This window comes from Chaetodon auriga, chromosome 9, assembly GCF_051107435.1.
Source record: "Chaetodon auriga isolate fChaAug3 chromosome 9, fChaAug3.hap1, whole genome shotgun sequence".
Classification (NCBI taxonomy): domain Eukaryota; kingdom Metazoa; phylum Chordata; class Actinopteri; order Chaetodontiformes; family Chaetodontidae; genus Chaetodon; species Chaetodon auriga.
In genome coordinates, this window is record NC_135082.1 from 13786895 (window position 1) to 13813176 (window position 26282).

Here is a 26282-nt window from a genome sequence, read left to right on the forward strand (position 1 = left end):
CTGGAGAAGATGGAGTTAAATAGAGCACAGTGCAGAAGTGCAGCCTCCAGTGAAGGGTGTGCAAATTGGAGGATGGTACAGTGGGAGCCACAGACTGACCTCTGGAGTGGAAGTCGGCCGCCGCGCTGCTGATGGGCGCTTTCTTTACGGCTGACGACCGATAGACGATGTGTGTCCTTCCTCCTGCTCCTCCCTCCTGCTCCTCCTCTTCTATAACTCCATCGCCCCTCTCCACTGGCTCGATAAAAAACTCCTCTTGCTCCATCCTGATCATACCGGCCTGAAAGAGAAAATTAATTGGACGACATGAATGCGTGCAGGTGAACCCTGACATGATTTTAATGCGTGCCAGTCCCTCGTAATTACAGCCAGCTTCTGCTCCTCCCTTGTTTTGCCTCTCTCTCTTCTCCATCCACCCTTCACGTCCTCTCTTGCCCTGACAGTTCAAAGAGTTTCTTTCTTTTAGTTCAGTGCTGTGTTAGGGGCATGCAGGGAGAAGAGAGCAGAGGAGGGGACCGCAGCAGGTCCCTCCTGGGGCCCCCACAGAGGTCCAGACTGACACCTGGCCAACACAACAGCAGGAGATGAGACTGTCCCACTCCCATCCCAGACTAACACATTCTGTCAGGTAATTCCCCACGTCGGGCTTACACATGCACACACTCACACAAACACACATCAGTCGTGCACAAATGCAAACTCACAGGGAGAGACCGGGGGGGGGGCGGGCGGGGGGGGAGTGAGCTAGAGATGACGCAAACTGAAGAAGCGTGCATACAGAATACACACGCAAAGAGGGAGTTGCGTGCACATACACAGGGAAAACAGGCACTGGGAAAATTGCCCGTCACTCTCTCTTATTCCATCTGTCTGTTTAAGACAACTGGTAATTACCAAGGCAACGCACTGCTGTGGAGGAAAGCCATGGGGGAGAACACACAGAGAGGATGGGGAGGCTTTGGAGAGGAAGAGCGCAAAAAGAAAGAGAGCAATAAATGAAGAAGAGAGACAACATCGATACGATCAGCGCTCGTCTGCGTCTCCCTTCGCTCTGACAGGAGAAGGAGGGGATGATGAGCGAGCTGAGGAGAGGAAAGTGAGCCGATGACAAAAACACACACAGTGAACCTTAAAGAGGACTGTGCGATAAGAAGGTGGACTGTACTGCACAGAGTTTCACTGAAAGGCACCCGAGTCAGAAGTCCCACTCCGGGGCACAAAGGGCTGAGTCCATTAGCCTTTCACATCTGTGGTGAGTTTTCACATTGAAACTACAACCTGAACCGATGTGAATTTCACGGTGACAGACGTAGGCCCACAAGCATTGTATATAATAGCATGGGCACAATCTCACATGCTCTTAAACTCTATAGACATTAGAGCATGGACACCTCTGGGGGTGTCCTGTGGTGTCTGGGAACAGATCCTTTGCATCCTGTGGGTTGGGGGTGTGGGGTCTCTGTGGATCCAGCGCATCCTGATCGGATCGGGATCTGGGGAGTTCTGAGGCCGGGTCAATGCCTCAGGCTCTTTGCCGTGGTCTTCGATTTGTTCTTTGCACCATGGTGGAGCGTATTGTCCCCCCGGAGGAGGCCGCTGAGATCGGGAGTACTGTTGCCATGGGGGGCATGCTTGGTCTGCAACAATGTCTAAGTGGGTGGTAACTCTTTCACTTATCAAACTGAATATTAATTTGATGTATTTTATTTTCTTATTGTATTTGTGTTTGTCCATTTTGTTATCCTACTGCTGATACTACACGTGTCTACCACATACTCCACCTATTGCATGTCCTGAAATCTGTCCTCTGTGTTCTTGTCTTGACTATTTGCACGTCCCTTCTTAAGCTGCAGTGGGCTGAGTGGTCTCAGTCACCGTACTACATAAATAAAATCGATTTGACTTCACATGAATATATGAAAACAGATGTACAATATATGTGCTGCACTGTGCATTATTCCTATGATTCTCTCAGAGGCCCCCTGTGAAGGGAGGTCAGGACAGATGTTCATTTCACAGGCCACCGCTGTATCCATAATGTCTCTATCATCTATTGGACAAAACAGAATCTCGAAATCTCAAAATCTATTCTTTTGTGGACGCATACGACTTATTGAATCCTTTGAGCTCTGAAGGAAATGGGGTATAATAACTTGTATGCTCACTGAATTCTTCAGAGTGGCTGTTTTGAAAGGAGATGGATATTAACAAAAGTGGCCCCTCAGAAATAAAAAGGAGCTGTTTTTCTTGCCTTTACTCTTGTTCTCTCCCATTCCTCTCTCATTCGCCCTGTCAGTTTGAGGCTTTGGTCCCGGAAGGATGTCGACAAGCCACTGACCTGCCCTCTCTCCCTCCCCCCCCCCCCCCCCCCCCTCTCCACCTCTCTCTCTTCTCATCCCTCCATTTCCCCGAGCCGTGGTGCGGCATTCCGATCGGAGCTGATGGATCTGCGATGGTGCATGCATTCCCACTCCAGAATACCAAGCAGTGGGGAGAGGAGAGCTGTGTCAAAGAAAAAAGATGACATGTGGGACTGGGAGACATGGGTGGATCGATCAGAGCCGGCATAGTGGGGGCGGAGGGTTAGAGAGAGGGGAAAGTGTGAGGGAGCCGAAGAACTGGACACGTCCTTTGAAAAGCCGAAGTGAATAAAGCATCAAAGAGCGTGCACACATGGTGAGAAGCATTGTCTTCTTCTCCTCTAAACCAGGAGCAGCCAAGTCGTAGTTGAGGGGATTACAGGGGGGCTTTGTCCTAACACTGTGTCCAGAACAACTGAGAAAAATTCATATTCATCAGCAGCACACCACCAGCCTTAATGTGCCAACACTGGTTGGTTTATTCAAAGACAGGGTTAAGGGCCGCATACAGATAAGCTAAATGTGCTAAACCATGATGACACAGTGTTGGGAGGGCTGTAACGCAAATCTGTATCTGTTTATTTCACCCATTTAGACAAGAAGTGGACAAAACAACAAATCTTTTAACCGTGTACCTAAATGAATCAAATGATAAAGAAAGTCTAAACGGAGTCTAACCACTGGACCAGCTGTGTGAAAGTTCTCTTGGACATTTTGCATGCACTTTCAAGACGGTCCCTAACTTCAGCTTGTTATTTTCCTGTCTACTGTCAAGTCAGACAGGATTTTCATAGCTCCAGGCATCGAGTTAACGACACCTGGGCAACATCAGTCAAGTTTTATCCTGCACTGCCAAACAAATACTGTATCTGGCGAAAACTGATGAAATTGAGGGTGAATCTTGCAGAATGACTCAATGTCAAACTTTAGAAATCTAAAACTCTGTGTTCGTTCTCTTGTGAGCATATCGCCTATTTGTTTATACGTTGGCAAATCTGCATCATTCAAAATCTGCTGTTTCCTGTTCACGCTGTTCAAACAAAGATCACCTGGATCACTGATGGTCATAAAAATTTGATGCCTTTTTATATCATTTGTTAACTAATTTATGGAAATTTATCCTCGATGGTTCCTCAGATTCTAGCCTCGAGTGTATGATGTCTGTGTGTTTACAGGTGTCTGACAGTAGCGGTGTGATGCTTTAGCTCAAGGTAAAACAGGAGATAACAGAATCTCCTGTTTTCGACCAAGTTGTTGTTCATCTGATGCTGAAAATTTTTTGCCTTCTCTCCTGTGCAGTCATTGCTATACCTTTAACATTCTCACTCAACACCTTGCTTGTTCGGGATCACTGTGGCATCAGCTGCTTTGCTAGTTGCTGGTCTCTTATTACGGTAAATTCATTTTGCTGCTTTGGGTGATGAGCATGAAGATGTTTTATTAGATTTATTAGGTTTGACGTGTTAAAATTTAGCTTATTAGTTCCACTCCCCTCATGAGACACTTAAATCTGACACAGTTGCTCTCTGCATCTTATCATCATCTTCACTGATTATAAAAGACTTCCACATCATACACAGGAAGTGCCACTGCGCATCTGGCTGCAAAGGTCACAGCTGAGCGTCGAGTTCATATAGATTTCTACTATATTTCCATGTTTCTGCATTTGTGTCTCCTAGTCTCCACATTATCTGTTCATTTTCATGAATCGAGGCAACATTTTATATCATGCAAACAACAGGATGATAAAATTTAAAAAAATCAACTGCTTCTTTGCAGTCATATATATAAGGTCTGGTTTCTGCATTAAATGCTGATGATTCCTATATGATGCTATTAGAAAGATTTTAAGAAATTACAGTTACAAAGATGTCAGAATAATGAACAGACCTCACCGTGGACGGTTTTCACCATTCGGCATTTTAGCCCACAAGACGAGCGTCATCCCCTCATTCATACAGGCAGCAGTGAGTCTCTATGATCTTCGTTGCTACTTGTCACTTTGATCATGAACGTGGCACGACTCTATAGACTATATAGGCTACAATATAGTATAGAATTGAGGACTGTATGTATGGTATGTAGTTTTGACATTCTTGTAAATCTAAGACGAAACTAACGGAAGGCATGACCAATGGAAAAAGGTGCAGCTACAAATCCACCTGCTTCTTTAGCTCCACGCGCCGCCAGCTGCGCTTCAGTATTGGTTACACTATTTCCACAGCCTATGGATGTCTTAATGGTGAACTGTCAAGTCTATTTCAGGTTATATTTCAATCAATTTAAACACTTCCTTGAATAACTCTCTTTCACTCGAGGAATAATGATGCAAATGACATCTCAGAAATTTATCGCAGAGATTAAAGAGGAGAAAGCACATTTCGCAACTGGCACCAATGATTCACATCTGGCTCATCATCAAAGAACACACATACATGCTCACAACTCAGCAGCCATAACTGAGTTATTATTACTCTCATGGCAATTGAGATGGTGACACTAACCACAACCCTCCCTCTGAGACCTGCAGCCCATCCACAGGCTCCAAATCCAGATCCTACACACTGCGTGTCCAGTTACAACAGGAGGATCCTCTGTGCTTGAAGGCACACCGAGCTCTATTTGAGGATCTGAAAGAAGTAACTTGAGTCCGGGGTAAGTGTCCTGAGGGTCACGTGAGACAGACGAGTAGCAGAAAAGCAGTGTTGGAGTGGAAGAGCGGATGTTGTGGTGAGGATCAAAGTCACACCCAGTCGGGGCCCTTCAGCTCAGTCCACCACTAGCAGAGTGTGTGTGTGTGTGTTTTGATCTGGTGTCACTGCGTGTGTGTGTGTGTGTGTGTGTGTGTTTGATCTGATTCATAACCCTGCTACTGCTGGCTAACTTCACACACAGTTACACACATGCATCCACAGGCAGGCAGGGTAGACACAGTTACACACAAGCACAAACACAAACACACATCCTCGCACAAATATAGCTTTGATAGTGACTCACTCGTACTGTGTAACGCACCAATTCATTCACCCTTTGAGTCATAAGAGAATCAGGCTCGTACAATAGTACGACTGATTTGAAAAATTAGACACACTTCAGAGAGAGAGATTAAGAGGACACATCACTGCGAATATGAATAGCGTTTTATTTAATCACATAGGCAGCAAATTGCACCTTTATGCTCCCCCGCCAAGCTCTAAGAAGGCCAAGTTTGGATTACAAATAAAGCTCTGGCAAAAATTTGGATGTATCTGAAATTTATGAAGGCGGCATAAAGCAGAGCCTTTCAAAACGTTCAGGGAAGCTGAATATATAAGACAAAATGACCCTTGGCAAACCGTTCCTCTGTGCTGCTCGCAGAAGAAAAGGTGGAGAGCGGAAGGAGAACGAGGAGGGAGAGAACTGCAATTAAGGTTAAGCATTAAGACAGATTCATTAAGTGAAATTAATTATTTGCTTAATGTCCTGAAGAGCGATGCGATTGCCCAATTATGTTAAACAGGGATATGCAAAGAGGATGAGGGGAATAAATGTAGCAAGCAAAACACATGAAAGGAGGGAGGCCTCATCGCACTTAAACCTTCTCATACTTATGTCCTCTGCCACACGTGCATGCTCACAGACACTGTCAGGTTGTGTGTGTGTGTGTGTGTGTGTGTGTGTGTGTGTGTGTGTGTGTGGAAGCCAGATGCCAGTGTGATTTAAGCCTTGCAGGATTTAGTGACGCAGCTCCATCCCTGTCACCCAGCTCAGCTCATTACATAGAGTGGTCTCTAAAAATGGTCATTCAGGGTAAAAGAAAAAAAAAAATCTGTAAACACACACCTTCACAACCTCATATACATACACATGCATGGTAGCTGCGCCCCACTCACCCTCTATTTCTCTTTCCTTTCTTTCTCCTCCTCATTTGCAAATTGTTCATCTTTGACCTACATTTGTGATCACAGTATGTCAGCCAGACTACAAACAGACACACACACACACACACACACACACACACACACTCTCTCTCTCTCACACACACACACACACACACTCACACACACACAAACTTGGGGTCATTTAGGGTTTTAGCCCTCCAGTACGGCCCGAGCACATCAACCGTCTGCGACCCCGAAAAAGAAAAACGTTGGATGTAAAAAAAAATAAAAATGCAGCAGTGAAAGGAAGACGGGGGGACTTGAATAAACAGGAAAGGCCCCACTGAAGCTTCAGTCGCTTATCTCCAGGAACATCTTCCCACTTTTGAGTCGGACCCCCACTCGCACACTTCGGTCAGTCAGTCCTCTGTGTCTATCCTCATATTCCTCTCCAGATTTGCACTCTTTCCTTCATCTCCTTTCCCTCCCTGCTGCCACATAATCTCCTTCTCCACCGCTCCCTGCTCTCCTCTTTTCTTTTCCATCGCTGGTTTTGTTTCTCCCTCATTTTTATCTCACAATTCCATTAGTATGCCTTCCTCTCTTACCCCGTCTCTTTCCGTTTCTCATAACGCTAAGTGGTGGAGGCACTTTAAATGTGTGAGAGTGAAGACAGGGCCAGGTGTTGGAAAAAGGAGACAGACAAAAGACAACAGAGCGCAGGGTGTATTATTTAAACAGACTCTGGATGGCATGGACCTAAGAATAGCAGTAGTAAGCCAAACCTGGTTAGCCTGACCACATGATCCGTGGAAATTTTGGTTCAGGGCGAGAGCGTTGACACAGACAGAAATACACAGTTGCTGACAGTCTGGCAGAAAGACCGAGAGACTGAGTGTCAGCCAGACAGTTTGCAAAGGAGGCTGCCTCAGTGTCCCGTTCTCGCTTTCTCTCTCTCTCCCAATTCCTGTTGTTATTCATCAGGACAGAAGCTCCATCCCTCTGTTTTCTGTCCAAACAGAGATTATGAATCAGCAGTATGAGGAAGGGAAAAGGAGAGGAAACAGAGACAGAATGAGCAGAGGAGTTAAAGCAGACGAAATGTGTGATAACCAGCCAGGAAAAGGTGATGGGAAGAGGAAGTGGTAGGTAAAAATGAGACAGTCTGAAAGAGAAGGATGACAATTAGCAAGTGTGGAAAATTAGAGACAAAAGAAAAGCAGTGGAAACGAGAAAGATTTGAGGGAAACGGCTGAAATGAATTTTGGGTCAGCAGACAGAGACAGAAAGCAAAAATGTAGGAGAGAATTTACAAATTAGAGAGCATCATTTACTCCAAAATCAGCTCAAACTGGAAAAAAGCAAAGGTCCTCCTCCTCCTCCTCCTCCTCCCCCGTTGTTCATATCTCTCCTCCCTCTGTTTCACCCTTTCGTTCTTTTTTCTCTCAGCAGTCTGACAGCTTTCCCAGACAGCCAAATGTTCTTGGCCTGACCAACATGGAGGAGTCAGGACAAGTGCAGGGAATGTTTACAAGATCTAATCATCAGACGCACCCACACTTGGTCTCGACTGTTGTCTTTTCACAGTGAGGCTCAGGTATTAGCAAAGGGCCTGTACTTTCTAAAGAGGGTGGCAGTGTGCTGCACACGGCCAGAGGCTGTGTAGCATAAAGCTGATCTACTGTTGGATCAAACTTACTCCCACCCCAGAGGAAGGTTCAGAGTGGCTGGTGTTGTGTTACATTTACAGCATCCCCAACAATGCCAAAGTGCCATTAAGGAGAGCTCAAAACTCCAAACAGGCCCTGGGGCAGCGCACCGAAGGCAATCTCTGAGGAAATGTTTGTTTAAGCTTTGAAAATCCTAATTTTACCTTGTGTAAATTGGGGAATAAGCAGATCTCCATAATAAAACTGCTGGAACAAATTCAGAAGCCGAATAAAATGAGGCCTGCATTCACTTTACAGGTTTAAGGGTAAACTGTAAGGGGGTTTCTGCAAGACACATATGATCCCAACAGATACAGGACACGAACAGATGCATTTACAGAAAACTGCGGTTTGAGTTCTTCTGCGTTTCTGGTTCTGTAAGTGTCAAAATAATTTGCTAAAACACTTCAAGCACACAGACAAAATAATACCATGCATGCTCCATGTGTTTATGCATTGTGCAGACCTGCACGTCGAGCAGCTTCACTGTGTTCCAGCTCCAGTCGATGAAGAGGGTTTGGGAGCTGTTGGCAGAGTTGTGTCCTTGCTTAACGCTTTTGTCAGAATTCTGATCACTAGGAGGCTTTTACTGGGAAGCAGTTGCAGGTATTTGTACTGTGCCCTGAAGAACTGCGTTAGCTAGGAATGCTAACTCTTACATAATAAATGTCCATATTCATACATTGATGAGGGTACACGAATTATTGTGCAGCCAAACTCGTTTGTGACAAGACTGACACACATTTTAATCAACTGCAGGTTAATCTTTACAGATGTTTTGCCTTTGTGTGCTCCCCATCCTGGCTATGTGTGCTCGTGACAGCACACAAACACACACTTTTACACACACACACACAGCACCAGCCAAGTGCCCATCAATCCCTCTTACGAGCCTAGCCAAGCCATCGATCAGTGTGTGTGTGTGTGTGTGTGTGGGTGGGTGTGTGTGTGTATCTCAGTGTGTTCACATTTGTGTGTGTGGTCTTCCGGATTGATAAATGACCCCGATTAGTGGCGACTGACCGCTCTATGATTGCAATCTAAGTGCAGCGGAACAGCTGTTCTCAGAGCAGTGTTGTCTAGAGCAGTCTGTGATTAATACAACAGCGCTTTAATGAATTACAAACCAACCACAGGCCTGGGATCTGCTGGCAAAGCAATAATTACGTTTCTTCACCTGTAAATTTTCAGGAAGTCAGGAGGAAGATCACGACATTTTGAGGCTATTTGGGAATTGTACTAACGTTCAATTTCCGACGAATCTGTTTTCATTTGTGTTTAAAAACGACAAAATGAAACAGCGAGAAGATTCTGGCATTTTCAGATCCCTCCATATTCAGTCCATTTCGATTGTTTGGATAAGCTGTCACTTTGGATTGTTGGAATGTGGATAAATGATGTTTGTTTGTATGAACAAGACTCTGCGATGAAACACCATAAACCTGCTTTTTTCTTCTCACTTGCCAGAAATCCCTCTGTATCTATCTCTCACTTGTTGTCGCTCCCCTTCTATCGCACTCCTCCTTCCACCCTCCTGACCCTCAGTCCTGTCGACCCCTCCCTAATGCTGACGATCACATACACACACACACATCTACACATTTGCACACACAGATCCATGCTCAGATCCACACCCATCCCCATCCTTATCTCTACTCTATCTCTATATCTCCACATCTATTGGGTATACCTGTAACCTAGCAACAGAGCCGAGCGAAGACCCTCCCCTACCTGCTCACTGCTCTGACTGCTGGACCTGACAGCCAATCAAATTGTGTCGGGGCAGTAACAAGAGCCAATCAAACACTTGCTATTATTGGGAGTCGCCCCCTGCTCTCCACCCTTTTGACCCCACATGCGAGCAAAGAAATGAGCATGCGCACGCACATATGAGGCATGCTTGTGCAGTCACTACCTCACACAGATGCTAACACACACACACACACACACACACACACACACACACACCCCACACACACACACACACAAAAGCACAAGCGCAAGTCTCTTGAGGCCAGCCAGGAGAGATCACAGGACTGGGCTGACTTGCCTGTTGATTTCATTACAAGCAACCCTTCATTAGCAGATGAATGAAATTAATTAAATGTGTGGCACAAAACCAACATGTGTCTGTCTATAGGCACTAGTGTTCTAAGTGTCCATATAAGATGAAGACCTGTCGTGTTTAAAACCCTTCATCCCCTCTTTATTTCCTTTTCATGCTCTAGATCTCTGGCCTCTGTGTTTCCTCTTCGTAGAATAGACAAATAATGATATTTCAAATATCAGCTGTGGTTAAAACCAACAGACCTAAACTGCATTCTTAACAATCACAAAGGCATTCAAAACTGACTGTCTCAATATTCCTACAAATCAGAAATGATTCTTTTCAGGTCTCCCTCCTACACATGGATGGATTACCTAACTGACTGGGCACAGAAGCAGGATCCCAAGTGATCAGGTCAGTCGCAGTCTCCATTCAGATTTATGATTTCGAAGCAAGAGTCCCACATAAAAGCTGAATGAACTGGCTACATAATTCCTTTAAGTTGTCACAAACAAGACGCCATCATGATATGTTCAAAGACCTATGGATTGCATCCATAGGTTTTCTTCACAGTATTTAGGCCCTGTATCTAGAGAGCCCATTAAATATGTTGAAAGAAATCAAAAGAACTCTTATCAGATAACCTGACCAACAAATTAGCAACTGATGTGCTGAGTGACATTCCCAACTACTTTCCGTCTCAGAGCCGGGAAATGTAACAGAAGTGAGCACGCTCTGCGGGTTAAAACAAACTGCTGAAGAGGCAGTGCATAAGCAAATGTTAAGTGCTGCAACTAGAACCTATTTAGGATTCAGCTGATCTTGGGTAAGACAGTCATGAGACCAGAGCACACCTCGAGACGTTAAAAAGACGTAAACACTCTAAGACGTTAAAAGGCACCAAGCAGAGGTCATATAACCGTGACTTAAAAACAGGATTTGCTGTAAGTTTTACAGCTCTAAACTACATTACGGATTTGTTTCCAGTGAGTCTGAAGACAGTCTCAGGTGCTCAGATGGGGCATTTCTGGCTGTGGCAGAATCAAGACTTAAGGCAAAAGGTGACGACACCTTTGCTGACAGAGCTCAGACGTGTGACCGTCAATGAGGCTTACTTCCTTTAAGACTTGAAACTTGCCTGTGTAGATCTATTCTATCCTATCCTTTTTATCCAAACTTTGTGTTTTAGATGAGCGATAGAAATTGTTACTACATATATCTGATGACTTTATTCTATCTTATATCATCTCGGGGTGTTGTAGTGTACTCATCTGTGTGGCATGGCAGATTTTCCACCTATACTTCTTTCATCTACCTGCATCTTTTTCTCGAACCTGTCTCCATGCCTCCTGCTTCTTTTCCTTTCACAATCCTCCTTCCTTTGGAATCTATCAAAACACAGCGGAAGTGGATATGGGAAAGGCGGCATGTGAGGACGAGAGTCCTTTATCCACCTTTGAATTGTAAGAGCTCCCTTTCTCTCTGTTAATGGCTCTGGTTGCACTACCTTAAAGGGAGCGATCAAAGTGGGAAAATTGTGAGAATTAATCAGACTCTTGTTGGGTGGATAGAGTGAAGAGAGAGACGGGGGGAGAAGAGGTAGGGAGAAGGGAGAGTTATCGTGATCCACACCAATTTACACATCTGTTACTAGAAACGCTCTCTTCCACGTGCACCCTGACTTAATTGGCACATACGGAAATACAATCCACTCAACAGTAAGGTAAATTACCAGCATTAACGCGTTATCAGAGATGCAAACTTTGTAATTCCAAATCCCACAATCACAGACGTGTGAGGGAGACTCAGCTCTTTTATCTTATCCATGTTTCCAACATGAATAGACAACCGAGGCCTCCGACTAGTATTACAAGAATTCCAGAAATCCGGCATTGCTCAGTGTGACTTACTGCATGTGTGCACGCATAGGTATGTACAGTATGTCCGTGTGTGTGTGTTGTGCTGATGAGGTGAGGAGACTGTCTAACTGTCTTTGGTTAGAGTGCATCCCAGACTTGAAAATTAAGACATTTCAGTCTGTGGACGCCGACTGCGGTTGGCTTGTTGTCAGTGGTCAGCTCTTGGTGTGTGCGATGTAATTTGGGGTCCTTCAAAATGCAACAGCACATGGTGAGAGCAATGCAAGTGGGACTGCAAGTGTTTGAGTCAGTTTTTACCGGGACAATCAAACTGGACAACTGTAAGTCTGTTCACAAGAAAAGCATTGCTTAAGTTCTGCTACGTTTCAATAAAGCTGGAGAAATCACAAAAATGGAGGAATCAACAGAATATTTCAGCAGAGCTTTTATCCATTGCCCAGCTAATAGTATTCCTGTAGCAGGATTGTTTATACAAAATCTAATATATAAGCCAGTCTCATGGAGAATTAGCTGCACTACTCCTATGGTACTGTACACACTTTCTATTTGATGTCCTCAGTTACAGCACATTATTTCGACAGATAATCTTTCCTGCCTGTCTCACTCAGGCTTAGTGGAAACTTGTTTTCATCTCGCATCATTCATTTTACATGACATGTGGATGTGAACAGGCTGGACAGAATAACATTAAAGCAGACAAGTTGCAATAATGAATAGTTGTTCAGTCATTCATCAGTTTTTATTACTTCTAATTGCAGGAGGTACACCCAGAGTTTATGGATGTATACAGTTCATGGTGTGATGTTCCAGTACCCTCGTGCTTCACAAATCCTGCTACACCTTAACATTAAATGGACCTTTTGTTTTTTTGGCAATGAAAGGTAATTTCTCTTAAAAATCACTGTATTTATAAAGACTTAAAACTGAGCCAAAGACTGTTTTGATGGTATATACACCATATTTACTTTACCTCCAGTTACATAAACGCAAAAAGAGGATCTTAACACCAGCATGTCAGCACTTCTTTTACAAAACTATGGCAACTCTCTCCATGAAAGTGCAAGGACGAGAGCGTGCCGTCTATGTACACTTGAGTGGTTGCGGACGGCTGGTGCGTGAAGCATATTGGAGCCTTTAGAGGCAAACAATGAGAACGTCAGTGAACTGAGGCCACAAGGACCACAGAGCCTCTTTGTTCTCCACCCAACTTATTCTCCATTCCTCTCTTACTCTCCTTTTCATTCTTATTATAGAAATACCGACGTGAGACAGCTCATAGACGGCTCAGCTTTGCACGCACAAGTGAAATAGTGTGCAAGAGAAACCAACCTTTATGAGCAAAAGTGTGCATCTTTGTATGCAGAATAACTTCTGCATGGTCCTGGGTGACTGTATGTGTGCTGCAACCAGCCTACATTATGTGTGTGTGAGGGGAGGACCTGGTCAGTCATGGAAAAACTAGAAAGCAAGACCAAGCAGAAGGTAGGATCACACAGTGAACAGCACACTGTAGCCCCAAAAGCCTCAAAAGAACTTAGATGTAATGTGCACACATCTGGCCCAAACCAGAGGAAGTGACCACCCTTAGTTATTGTTGCTACCTGTCAAGCTTTCCATTCTCACATGGCACACAGATTTTTCCACTCAAAATTTTTAGTATCTTTTGGAACAATGGATCTTTGATTTCAGACGGAATCAGGCAAAACCAGAATCCTTTCTAGCCAGCAACCGTCTGTTTGCTGGACTCAGCAGCTGACTGTGATAGCATCAAGTACTGGCTTTCATACAGTGGGAAAATACTACATGATGTGCTTGCTGTGAACAGGGCTTTTTAAAACGTATAACCTGTGCCCCAACAAAACTACTGTCGTTAGTTCATGATATGGTCCTTGATCTATGACTACTGGAGGCGGGATGCTGGCAAAATGGTTACACAAATTTTGTTCACTCCTTACATTTTTGTGTTTGCGTATTTGGTTTTAGGAAGGCTTGAAAAAACAGACAAACTCTCTAAACTTCTTGAAAGGCAAACTTTCACTCTCACTTCAACACCATACACCACTTCAGCATGGACAAATCCAAAGCTTGACAGGTCTACTGTGCCTGGTTACAGTTTCTACGCTGTGATTGGACGGTCACTGTTCACAGGTGGAGTGTCGTGAACGCTAATTTCTTGGTTACAATAGCTTCTTCCTTCTAACTGTCAAGTGAACATGAAAACTTGCAAAAAAAAGGAAAGAAAGAAAAGATAGATGTGGATTGAGCACATTCCCATTAGCTGGTTTGGAGTGAACACACTAGGCGACGTAAAGTGTCATCAGAAGATGTCAGTGCTGGCTACGTTACGCACCGCTGTAACAACACAGAGAATTAGAAGTGGAGGTCACAATCTGGAAACAAAACCAGTTTGTTTTCCAACTGCCAAGAAACCTCAGAGAAGAAGAAACAAAACCAGTCACCTTCACCATCTCCAAGACAGATATGGAGAGGGATTTTTCGGCAGCAGAAACAGCTTCTTATTCCCTCGAAGCAGATGCTAATGTTTGTCCTTTCAGAACAAATTTGGAAAAGTTTGTTGTTTCCATCAAACTTTTCCAATTAACTTCAAAAGGCACATGAAGCTACCCTGATGGAAACATGGCTAGCATTGCAAGAAATGGTGGAAAAGAGTTCTCCTTGAGTATTCAGCACATTCATAAGAAATATGTAAAACATCTGCTCTATAGTGGACCAAATTTCAAAATAAGAGAGATAAAAGCTATGAACGTTTAACAGCAGGCATCACATTGTGTCAGATAATGGTAAACCTACAGGTGGTCGGTCTGCTTCTCAAATGTTTTAAGTAGATTTCAGTAACAAAATCACACATGTGAGTGACAAAAACAGACTTTTGATCAGATCAAAAACAAAAGTGAAGGCAAATGAGTTACAGGGATCTTTTGTGGCCACTCAGGTGTGAGCGTGTTGACCTACACCGTGCCTGGGTTGCTCCAGAGAAAAATCTTTATTGTACGGAAATGGGCTTCTCGGGGTCTACACAGAGATGACCTACTTTGAATTCAGAGTCAATAAAAACTGACACAAATCAAATCCAAGTCAAATCGTCACTTCGATGTTTCAGTGTAGCCCGAGATACCAGTTTTCATGAAACTCCGTATGGAGAGTTCAAGGCACTTCCCTCTGACGTGTGAGCACTACCACCAGAGGGCGATACTGTGATGTTCGAGGCCCGTAAGAACTCGGTGGGCAGCGAGGTCTGCGAGGTCTGTCTGGTGGGCAGAACAGAGAGAGGAAGACAGAGACGGGGGGTAGAGGCAGAATGTGTGTGGGAGAGAAAAAACACTAAACAGAAGGTGAGGCGAGACAACTGAGTGGGGGGCCATGAGACTGAGATGTACTCAGAAGGAGTGTGTGCGTGTGTGTTTGTGTGTGTGTGTGTGTTTGCGAGCATGTGTCTGTGTGTTTGTGTGCATGAGGCTTATGTATGAGATCTTGCATAAGCGCAGGTGTCAGCAGGTGCATGCAAGCACTAATACAAAGTGGTGCATTGGCATCTGTGTGTGTGTGTGTGTGTGTGTGTGTGTGTGTGTGTGTATGTATGAGTGTGTGTTTGTGTGCCTTAGGACAATACTGCTCCCTCATTACCCAACTGTTTCCTCCAGTCCAGCACTAATGAGGAGCCTCACCGTCACCGTGGTAATCAAGGTCAAGCCTAGGCCAACACACACACCTTCACACGCTTTGCAGAACCATAGTGTGCACGTGTGTGTGTGCGCACAGCTGTATTTAGCGTTTACACTTTACACTAAAAAAGAGAGCAAAGCAAGGTGCAAATGGGTGGAGTTTTGTCGGATATAAACACTTTCATAGGAAAGATGTGGGTGTGATGTTATGTCCCTCCAGTCTCCTCCTCCGCCTCCTCCTCTTTTTGACAGAGAGACAGAAAGAACACGAGGGAGAGGAAGCGTGCATGAAGACAGATAGAGCCAGGTGGAAAAAGAGGAAAAGACAAAGAAGCGTGAGCATGAGAGAGAAAAGGAGGGGAGGGTAAGGCAGGGTGTGATATACAGGGGAACAAGGCTGGGAGGAGGAGGGGGGAGACGAGGAGAAAGAGAGGGAGGAGTAATTAAATGAAAAGAGCAAGACTTAGCTCTTTAGTCTCATCCCTCAAGACCAGGCTGACACTGCTACAGCTAGCTAATGTCATAGCAACAGGGAGAAGGAAAAGTCTAATGGGTGCGGCACAGAGGAGAGGAGTAAAGAGCAGGTACAGGCGAGAAAGAGGAGGTAAGGGAGGAGGAAACTGAGAGAGGAAGGATGGAATGACGGAAACGAGGACGGAGGGACAGAAGAAACTGAGAGATGAACACTGCAGAGTCAAGGACAGAGACATCAGGCTAGGAGTGATGCGAATGATATAAACATGGAGGAAAGGGAATGAAACAGGAGGGGGGAGGCACAGAGAGTGAGAGGGCTGGCAAAGAGCCAGAGGAATAAAGGCCATACCGTCCCCTTCTCCCTCTCCGATTCACGCTCTCCCTCTCTCTGCAGCTGTACCTATGTTTACCATTGTTTCTATATCTAATTATCGCCATCTGAATAATTCACTACAGTATCAATAATTCAGCTTTAATTAGCTAAGACACACCAGACAGACTTGGACCTCACTTAAACATAGACAGGGCAAACAGATCCCAACACACAGCAGGAGAAGTGGAGTTTTGGGTGGCCTGAAAAGGGAGCGGCACACACGAAAACGGGAGCGAGAGATGATGTTAAAGTGAATTCTGGTGGTAAAATCTTAAAGGGAATGTGGAGAAAAAAGTTAACAACACTGTCTGAAAGTCATCTCGTGAGCACGCTTTGATTCCAGGGAGGTGCTTTCCAACGTATAGCAGAGGTCACTGCTTAACCAGCCTGGAATGACAAACTGTCATGGTGAGTCATGGTCCGATCCCTGGCCCCTGCGGTCGACATGTCCGGGTATCCTTGGTCGAGATACTGAACCCCAAACTGCCTCCAATGCTGCGTCATCGGTGTGTGTGAGTGACTGTGAGTGTGTGTGAATGATTGTTTTATTAATTTAATAGTTGACAACTAATCGATTGATCGTTGCAGCTCTAATTTCAACTACACTTCTAACTACATCTCTGGCTCTTTATGCCTGGCAGCAGCACTTTTGGGAAACACACTGCTGGACATGGATGAAGCTGTCACAAACTAAATTGCTTTCAAGTTGTTAGGGCTTCTTGACATGAAGGAGTCTGACGGTCGCTGACGGCTCCACGTCTGTCTCCGTCCCCACCACCTCTCCATCTCCTCCATGTTCTCCATATCTTTTTACTTCAGTGTGAATCGTTGGCAGGTTAAACGCGGAACTGGGACTGTTAAAGCAGCCTGTTTTATCCATCAACTCCCTCGATATTTTCCACAGACACTCGCTCCTACACACACATACACACACAGAAGCACACACATGACTCATACACAGACATCCCCACAACAGCATCTATGTGGTAGAGACGGATTAGCAACTAGAACCAAAGCCACTATAAAAGATTCCTACCTAGAGCTTATGACTCATGTCTGTGTATGTGTGCGCAGTGTTTCTGTCTGTACTCTGTGTGTGTGTGTGTGTGTTCCAGCCCAAATAGAGTGTACACCAATAAGATCTGCCTATGGATCGATTGGACTCAGACTGTGCCTCAGTTGACAGGCCGGACCTGTTGTTCTCTCGATTGATCCAGCCTCTGTGTTATGTGAGTGTGCGCATATAAAAGGCAGAAAAGAAAGGTTTATAAAGTGATTAAAACATGTGTGCATATGCTGTGGGGGTTTTTGTTCACCCTCTGTTCTAAGACCTTTAAAAACATCTTGACTTGTGTGTGTGAACACATCCTGTAACATGCTCAATCATGATCTCTACTGACCGCCAACGTCAACACAAGGTTCAGCAGGTCAGCTTAATTTCTCCTGGTCTTCACTCAGACACTTTATACATTTCATTCAGCACTTCACAACTAAAAAAAAAAGAAGGGCTGGCCAGTGCTGACGTTTTGCTACTGATAACGAACACCTTTCCCAATACCTTGCTTTGAGGAAAGCAGGCATGTTTCTCTGTTTAAGCCATTCTTTTTTTCATTTTAGAAAGAAGCAAATCTTCTCAAATGTTAAAAGTTGTCTAAACAAAGCAGCTGTACAAGAACGCTGCTCAAATAAAAGAGCCTGGAAATGTAAATGAGAACCTGCCTGATCAAAGACAAAGTAAAGAGTATAAACCACAAAAGCACTCATTGCCAGGTTTTGATACTTTTGATACTCTGACCCAGGAACAATCCTCAATCAGTACCAAAGAAATACTGCTTAGCAGCCTTAAAGCAAGCTGATTTCTGGAGACCTGCAGTCTGGTTAATTTCTTCCGCACCAAGAAAAACAAACATCAGTGATACTTGACTTAAGGCCCTTGACACAATAAGCCTTGTGTCCTTGCACCAAGTTAAATTAGCTAGATATGGGTCTTTTAATGTGTTTTCATGTTATCTGATAATGCTTGTTTATTAAGAGATCCCTGGCCTCGCACTGGCAAATCACAAACAAACCAAGAGGAGCAAACATGGAGACTGACAGGTACATTATTCTACATCAGTGCTACGTGAACCACATGGGAGAAAGCAAAATCTGGTGACTGGCAGCACGTCATGCTGCACTTCACTGAACCTCACGTGCTTATTTATCTCCTCTGGTGGACACGAAAAGTCCCTGACTGTAAGACTTACTCGTCAAGATTGCACCTGTACCTCATATATCATAATTGCTGACAAACTGGTAAAAGTGGGACAAAAAAGAGGGCTTGGAAATCTACTGTGGGGTCACTATGGTTGTTTCGCCAGCACCAGAACTCGACTGTCAGTATTCACGCCAGCCCAAACGAATCAAACCAAATAGATGGTTTGAACCCAACCAAACAGGTTTAGATGTGAAAGCACCCAAGTGCCGCCTCTCAAGCTCTCGCAGTTTGTTATTCTTCATGATAAACATCACACAGCAGCAGGTCTCCCCATGGTTAACACCTTATTTACAGGAAGTCTTTTAACATGCCGTGCACACAAAAGGAGGAAAGTAAAGTTGTGAGGAACAAAAGAGGGAGAGGATAGAGCTGAGAAGGAGAAGCAGCAGGTTAGCACTAATGGTCAATGACATGTTAGCACTGTGGCTAGGCTTAGCGCAGGCGCCTGAACTGCTGAAATATTTACACAGCGTACAGAACGAGAGACTCGTTCACTTCAAATCAGCTGGAGCAGAGAGAGAGAGAGAGAGAGAGAGAGAGAGAGAGCTGGGCCACTTTCTTGCCTCCTCGCTGCACTGAGGTAACAGCACATGCAGTCAAATGGACAGCACCACATGAATAATGTGCATGTGTGACTTTTTGTTTTACTTATTCATTTTTGCCCCGGCATGTTGGACCTTTGCTTCAGTTTGTTTACAGGCGAAGGTTTAACGACGAGGAAGTGCGGACAAGCTTCGTTGTCCCCATTTGCTTTTGCGGTGTCTCATCTGACCATATTTCATTGTCTCACGCTCGTCTCTGTGCGCGTCTCTGCACACGAGGCCGTTATCTAAAGTTTTGTTCAAATACTTTTGGACCAGAGCTCTAATACAGTCTCTTCCACAACTCGTTCACTGCTTCTATCTCGGCACTCATTCCTTCCATATCTATCTATAAGATGATTGGGCCTCCTAATTAGGGCCCTGCCCGTCATTATTGAGAGCTGATGAGTCAGATCAGTGAGGGATTTTCCATTTGTTTTCATATGGGAGCGTTAAATAAGACTGAAAAACATAGTATGGTTCAAATGACAAAAAGTAACAACATCATTTTCTAGTTTTCTTAATGTCTTGGACTACAACTAATTATTACAACTTCAATTAAATGATTATTGGAAAGTGTCATTTCCCAGAGCATAAAGGTGACATGTTGAAATATTTTGCTTTGTCCAACTAAAAAAAAAAAAAAATGACGGGGTTAAAGACAGAAGATGCTCTCATGACTGACAGGCCCCTCTCAACTTCGATTTTAACACATTCATGCAAGCCTGCCCCTGCCGTACTTCGTATTTGAGATCTGGTTTACTGCGTGTGTGTGTGTGTGTGTGTGTGTGTGTGTGTGTGCGTGCTCGGTTTCCCTATGCATGAGCCTGTGTGGGTGTGTGAAAGTGAACCATCCAAACTCCTCAGTGTGTTTTCCGAGCGCTTGTCAGCTTCAAAGACGCGGGTCAAACCAACAGGCACCTGACACAAGCTAACTTCACTTACTGCTGCCATGACAACAGAAAACAAACAGAAAATGAAAACATACTGTATTTTCATAATGACAGCTCAGTCTCTCTCCCTCAGACCGGACAGATGACTGGAGTGAAGGATGTGGGAAGAGAGGCAGAAACCTGTCACTGGTGCTCTTCCTTCCCTGTGAATTCTCCCCTCGCTCTCTCTGTAGTCGTGTTTTTGTTTTCACCTTCAGCCACAGATGATTGAACTTCTTCACCTTGTCCCTCTCATTTTTCCTCTCTCGCTCGCTGGGAGCCCGAGGTGGACGTGCCTGGAAGCAAAGTTCCTCCCGAGCAAGCCTGACAGTTCCAGCTTAATATTTAACCACTGGACAGGCACGCACACACATGCACGCACGCATGCACGCCTAAGCACAGCTACTGTACGCATGGAGATGCACAGAAATCTAACAGCTCAAATGCAGAATGGAAAGTGTGACGGTGACAGCGATGAGAGAAAGAGGCAGCCGTCCCTCCAGGAGAACTTTCTGTGTCTTACCTACTTGACGGGCTTTGTGGCAGAACCCACGGGCTTTAACATGGCGGTTGCTGATGGCGCTGCTAATGACAAGTTATGTTTTCAGGCGAAGCTGCATGAGGTTGTCCATTATCTTTCTCCCTACTGGCCGTGTTCTCTCCTTCCCTCCCACTCTCCCCCTCTCTTGTTCTTTCTCTCACTTTTCTTTTTAATTACCTGATGTCTCCTCTTCTGGCCCAGACGCCAATAGAGATGTGAGCGGCACCGTCTGCACTGAACCGTCTGTGTACATCTGATCTCTGATCTTTCCTCTGTCTGACTGTGTGTATGTACTGTGCATGTGTGTGTGTTTCCCTAAGTGTGCCTATTAAGTGTGTAGCTGTCTGTACTTTCTGTCTGCGAATATGGTGCTTTTTACGAGCATTCATAGAAGCATGTCTGTGTATATTTTGGAGCAAATTCTTGTTGTATTTACGAAAGAAAGGTTGATTTAAATGACACATTTTGAGGATTAAAGGAGGAACCAATCCAATGCAAATCCTGCAGATTTTTGCTTTTTTTTTTTTTTTTTTTTTTGCAGATATTCACATTGTAGAGGCTGAAAATAGTTAATTTTTTTTGGCATTTTTGCTCTTAAAAGTACTGAAAAGATGATCAAAATCGTATGACTGTGTGTGCCGCGTACTTTCCCTTTCTGCTTGTCCATGTCTTTGCTCTCTTTTCTGGTTCCCTGGGATGCCCCTTCTCTCTCCTGATGCCAAGCTCAGGTTCCCCATCTGCGACAAGTACGAGGACAGAACCGGCTTGTTGCACTTCAAACTCAACCGACGGGCCTCTGTCACCTTTGGCGCTGCAGCAGAGGCGACAGGATACTGAGACAACCTGCCAATGGAGTCCTCTGCGTGTGTGTACGTGTGTGTTTGGCAGGAATTTAAGAGCCTTTATTCCTCTTGTCTTTGTTGGTATGAAAAAGGCAACATGAGGATGGTTTTACATTGTGCTTTGTGAAGGAAAGTATGCCTCCTTAGAATCAAATGTTCACCTCCTGTAGGCTTGAAAGGTGGTTTGGTAAAATGTCTAGAATGGAATAAATATGTTACTCACAATGTAAACTTTATGCTTAAGTCTCCTCATTAGGACACTGCCAGTCATTATTGGGAGCTGATGAGTCAAATCAGTGAGGAACTTCCCATTTGTTTTTGGATGGGAGCATTAAATCAGACTGAAAAACACAGCATGGTTCACAGGAGAAAAAGTAATAACAATAATACCATTTTTTCTAGCTCTGTAAATGTCTAGCGGTGCAACTAATTATTACTTCCTCAATTGACTGATTATTGTAAAGAGTCAAAAATACTCATCACCATTTCCCAGAGCCAAAGGTGACACACTGAAATAGTTTGTTTTGTCCTATTAATTAAAATTAGAGAAGCTGAAACCAGATGTTTAACATTTTTGCTTGATAAATGACTCAAACAATTGCCAACTGTCCAAACTGTTGACATTTTAATTAACCAATTGGCAATTAATCGGCTGAGTAATTGATGTAACAATCATTAGCACTATAAATGACTGCAAGTCTTCCATCACGGCAGATAACCTCAGCCTATTTAGAAAAAAAAAATCCCTGAGAACATAGCACATAGAGAGAAATACCAACACCAGGCCAAGTTTCAACAAGAAAAATAAAATCCAGAGCATAGCAAGTGATAAAATCAGATCTCAAGTTCCTCAGGGAGTATTTGAAAATGGGACTATTAAGCCCTCTGACACAGTCAACAGACTCTGTGTTTACAGTGAGGAGGTTAGATATGATCCTCCGAGGTCTACAAGCTTTAAAACCACATCTATCAGTCATCTTTTTTTACACATTTTAACTGTGTGATGTGCAGGAATAAATGACACTTAGGGACAGCCGAGCCACGCTTTTCAGTGTGAGAAGTGACATAAAAATGGGAGAGGAATCCACTGTAAAGCACTGTATGCACTGGCTGAACAACCCCAGAAATACTGAACAATGTAAGCTGCATATTTTGCGATCATTAAACACCTAAGCTTAAGTGACTTACATGTTTCATTTCACACATATTTTGCCCCACGTGTTCAAAATGTCTAAAAAAACATCAACATGACTCAAAAGATTATCATGTAAATCTAGTATTCTCGTCCTCCAGCTTGAAATAACAAGATGTTGCGTTCAAGGTCTGAACTAGATACAGGACGATGACTGACGTCGGCGCTGATCAAAGCGGAGTGCTTCTGATAATCGAGAACATGAGGGGAAACGAGGGCAACAGACAGAATGAAAGATTGAGTGAGATGAGAGGATAAAACACTGAAATGTGGCTAAAATACTTTAGTCTACTCACTGCTTCCCGACGGGATGGGAGAGTTTTATTATCTAATGGTGATCACACAGCAGACTACGCTGTGTGATAGCTATGAGTTACCCATATCAACGTGCTTGATGAGGTACAGCTCATGACAAGAGGGCTCGAGCCTGACGTTGTCCCCTTCCTGACATCAGCTACAGACACAGTCCAGGTGCATGTCTGTCGCTGTGAATGGTCCAACCCGCTCACCAGACAAGAATGTCGATATTAGAAGATTCTGCAAAACCTCAGATTACAATGCACCACCTCCACTGCCACACCCTTATTTCTTGTCTCACTAAATATTACTTCCTGCATGGACACTTGGACCTTAATCCAAGTGTCCATGGTGTGGAATCAACCAGTCAATCCTACAGACAGTGAGCCGAGCTGTTCCCCTTCAGCTCATCCCACCAACTGAGACTAGTTACAGCATTTTTACTCGATGTTCAGCAGGAACATTGAGCTGGACAGATCATTTCGCTGTTAGCTTTCCCAAGGTAAGCAAATCCGCTCAATGGCACAACCTTGACTACTCTGCTTCGGCTCTCAACGGCTGTGACAGTTTGTTTGTGGTCAAGCAGCCAGTCAGGGTGAGAGACGGCAGACACACTGTGAGCCATGCAACCTGCATATGAATGACTCCTGAGGCAAACGGCATTTTATGAATCATATGAAAACACTTTTCAAATTGCATAATAACGTGGTTTTTATGGCAAGCGTATAACTTGGTGGTATGGTAATTTGTGAGGATACGGGGGCAAACACAAACATCGCTTTGCTGCATTTCTGCTTTACCCTTTGCCACGTCTTTCAGTGATCAAGCACGCACACACATGCACACTTACACAAGCGTACAAGCGCACTGGAGGTCAAATCATCTTTATGCCAGGAACCTTGTAGAAGGCCACCCAGTGAATAGCAGCCATAACAGCTCTGCACAGCAGGCAAGACACTAGAGAGAAGGGCACAGCGTGCACAGCAAAGATATCTGTCAGAGCAGCCGGCCTTTTGAAAAGCATCACAACATCTATCAGCTAGAATCTTGTGCGATCTGTGTGGAGGAGATGCTTCAAGACGTGTCAAGGAAAGCACAGTGGTAATGCTATTGATATTCCTGCGAGCTGTAAGGTTACAGAGGACTGCTTTCAAATGAAACCGGCCTCTTTGAAAAGACACAACTATTTAGACACCGAGAACAGAAACACAGAAACAAAGCTGTTTTCAATTTCACAGTCACATGGCTGATTTTGAATGGGTTACGTGGGGCTGCAGATGAAGAGGCGGATAAAGGACGGCAACCTTTCAAAACGAATATCACACACTATAAGTTCCAGGAAATGAACGCAACATCGGTGCACTCTTGTTTAAACACTCCTGGTTGTTATGGTAACACCGGGGTCAGTAGGTCAGGCATGCAGTTTAGTGATGCCAGCTATTTATGTCATACACACACACGCGCACACACACACACTGGCTCCACGTCAGCATCTACCCAACATCCAACATGACTTCCCTCATTAGCTTGATTTAGCCTAATAATTCTGGGACGGGCCTGGGAAAGCGAACGGCACTGGGAAAACTGCCACATTCCCTCAAATTCCCTCTCACTTATTTAACCCTCACTGGGTCAGGAGGAAAGGAATGGAATGAAAGAACAGGATCAGGCCTCGGGGGCTTGATCTGGATACTGGAGATGGGGGCCGGGATAGGGGCGACAGTGGAAAAATGGTTGCGTGCTATAAAGAAGTGGAGCATGACAGGATCTACAGACCATCCGTCCACTCACACTGCCTCTTTCTGTCTGCTGCGACCTTCCTTGTCTGCAGCATTCCCAAAGGCTGAGGACTCGACTCACTCCCAACGACTGTATCGCCATCATAATGCTCTCTGTCACACTGAAACTGGAAATGTGAGATTCATTATACTTCCTGACCCCAGCTGCACCTGATCAGAACCAAGACTCGATGCAAATATTTCCTTATCAATTCCTGGAAAAGCTGTGCTGGAAGTGCCTCATCCAGCAGGACTATCCTGAGAGGTGCTGTCCCCCGAGGCTGAATACTGAGTATTTATATTCACACATACAGAACATGCAGTTTGCACATTGGTGATGATTTGCTTTTTTCAAAGTTTTAAAGTATTTCCCTAAAATAAATACAGGAGCAAGGTATTGAGTAAGGATGCACAATGTTGATATGCTGCATTTAGATAACTAGAAGTGTGCACTCAGGAGAGTGCAGATCTACGCCAGGTGTGTCTGGGGGCAAACTGAAGCTGTTGTGGATCACTTGTGGCCCCTACCGGCCGGCTAAGAGGAGTGAGGAGCCAGCAGTCAATGGCAGTATAAAACAAAGCAGTCAATAAAAAAGGTTTTTCGCCGATTGTGAATCACTGCAACCGGGAGAGATCTTTGAGCATACAGCCATAAAGACAAAAAAAAAAAACATTTAAAAACACACTTTGCAGGCCTGAGCATCAAGCAAGATGATTGGCAAGTCCAGCTCCTGTCCACTTTCAAGTATGAAAGACGTAGTATAAACAGTATGAAAGAAAAGGTCTCTGATTCTGCCCATACCTGCTCACCCACCTGCAGCCTGGAGAAGTATGCTCCACTCTTAACTTGTCTGGCAAAAACATGTGTGGTTTTGTAAGTCTGTCAGTATCTCAGGCTTCGTGACTCAATAATGTTTGTCTGTAGTGTGCCGAAGTAAACATGAAGAATTAGTCATTTTCAATAGTAAACAGCAGTTAAAGACGGTTGGGAGCAGCTGTCTGAGATGACAAATGCCTCATGTTAAGCAATGCCCTCCAAGTCTTCTTAATCACAAAATTGTTGGTTAATCTAAATCAACCACCCATCTAGAAGAAGTTGCTTAGCATGTAACTGCAGCTTAAGGTGCCTTTGTGTGATATTATCTCTGCATAAACCGTATGTATATGAGGACAAGTCAAGATGAGGGTGTCCAATGAAGATGTCCTCCCTGTCTAATATCCTCCAGCATCCACCAACGTGCTGAGAGAACGGCTTTAGGAGTTAATTTCCACCCCTCAGTCCTCTCTCTGTTGTTGTTCTCCTTTGTCTCGCCCCCTCAGCTGCCTGCCCTTCTTCCAGCGCTGTGATCCTGTCTGGTTATTAATTCATAGTTAAATCTAAACGGTCTGGACACTCACATAACCCTTCCACTGCTGTTCATTTTACGCTTGGGAGGGCCACCGCTGCGCGCCCCGCACACACCAGTGACCAACGAA

General features: G+C 44.5%; 1 protein-coding gene across 1 annotated transcript in view; it reads right to left on the minus strand.

Annotated features, from left to right (window-relative positions):
- LOC143326084 (A disintegrin and metalloproteinase with thrombospondin motifs 2-like) overlaps nt 1–26282 on the minus strand; it is a 110151-nt gene that overhangs the window by 60790 nt on the left and 23079 nt on the right. Inside the window, exon 3 of the mRNA XM_076739557.1 lies at nt 100–280. Coding sequence (XP_076595672.1) covers nt 100–280 — 181 coding nt within the window. The remainder of the gene's footprint in view (nt 1–99; nt 281–26282) is intronic.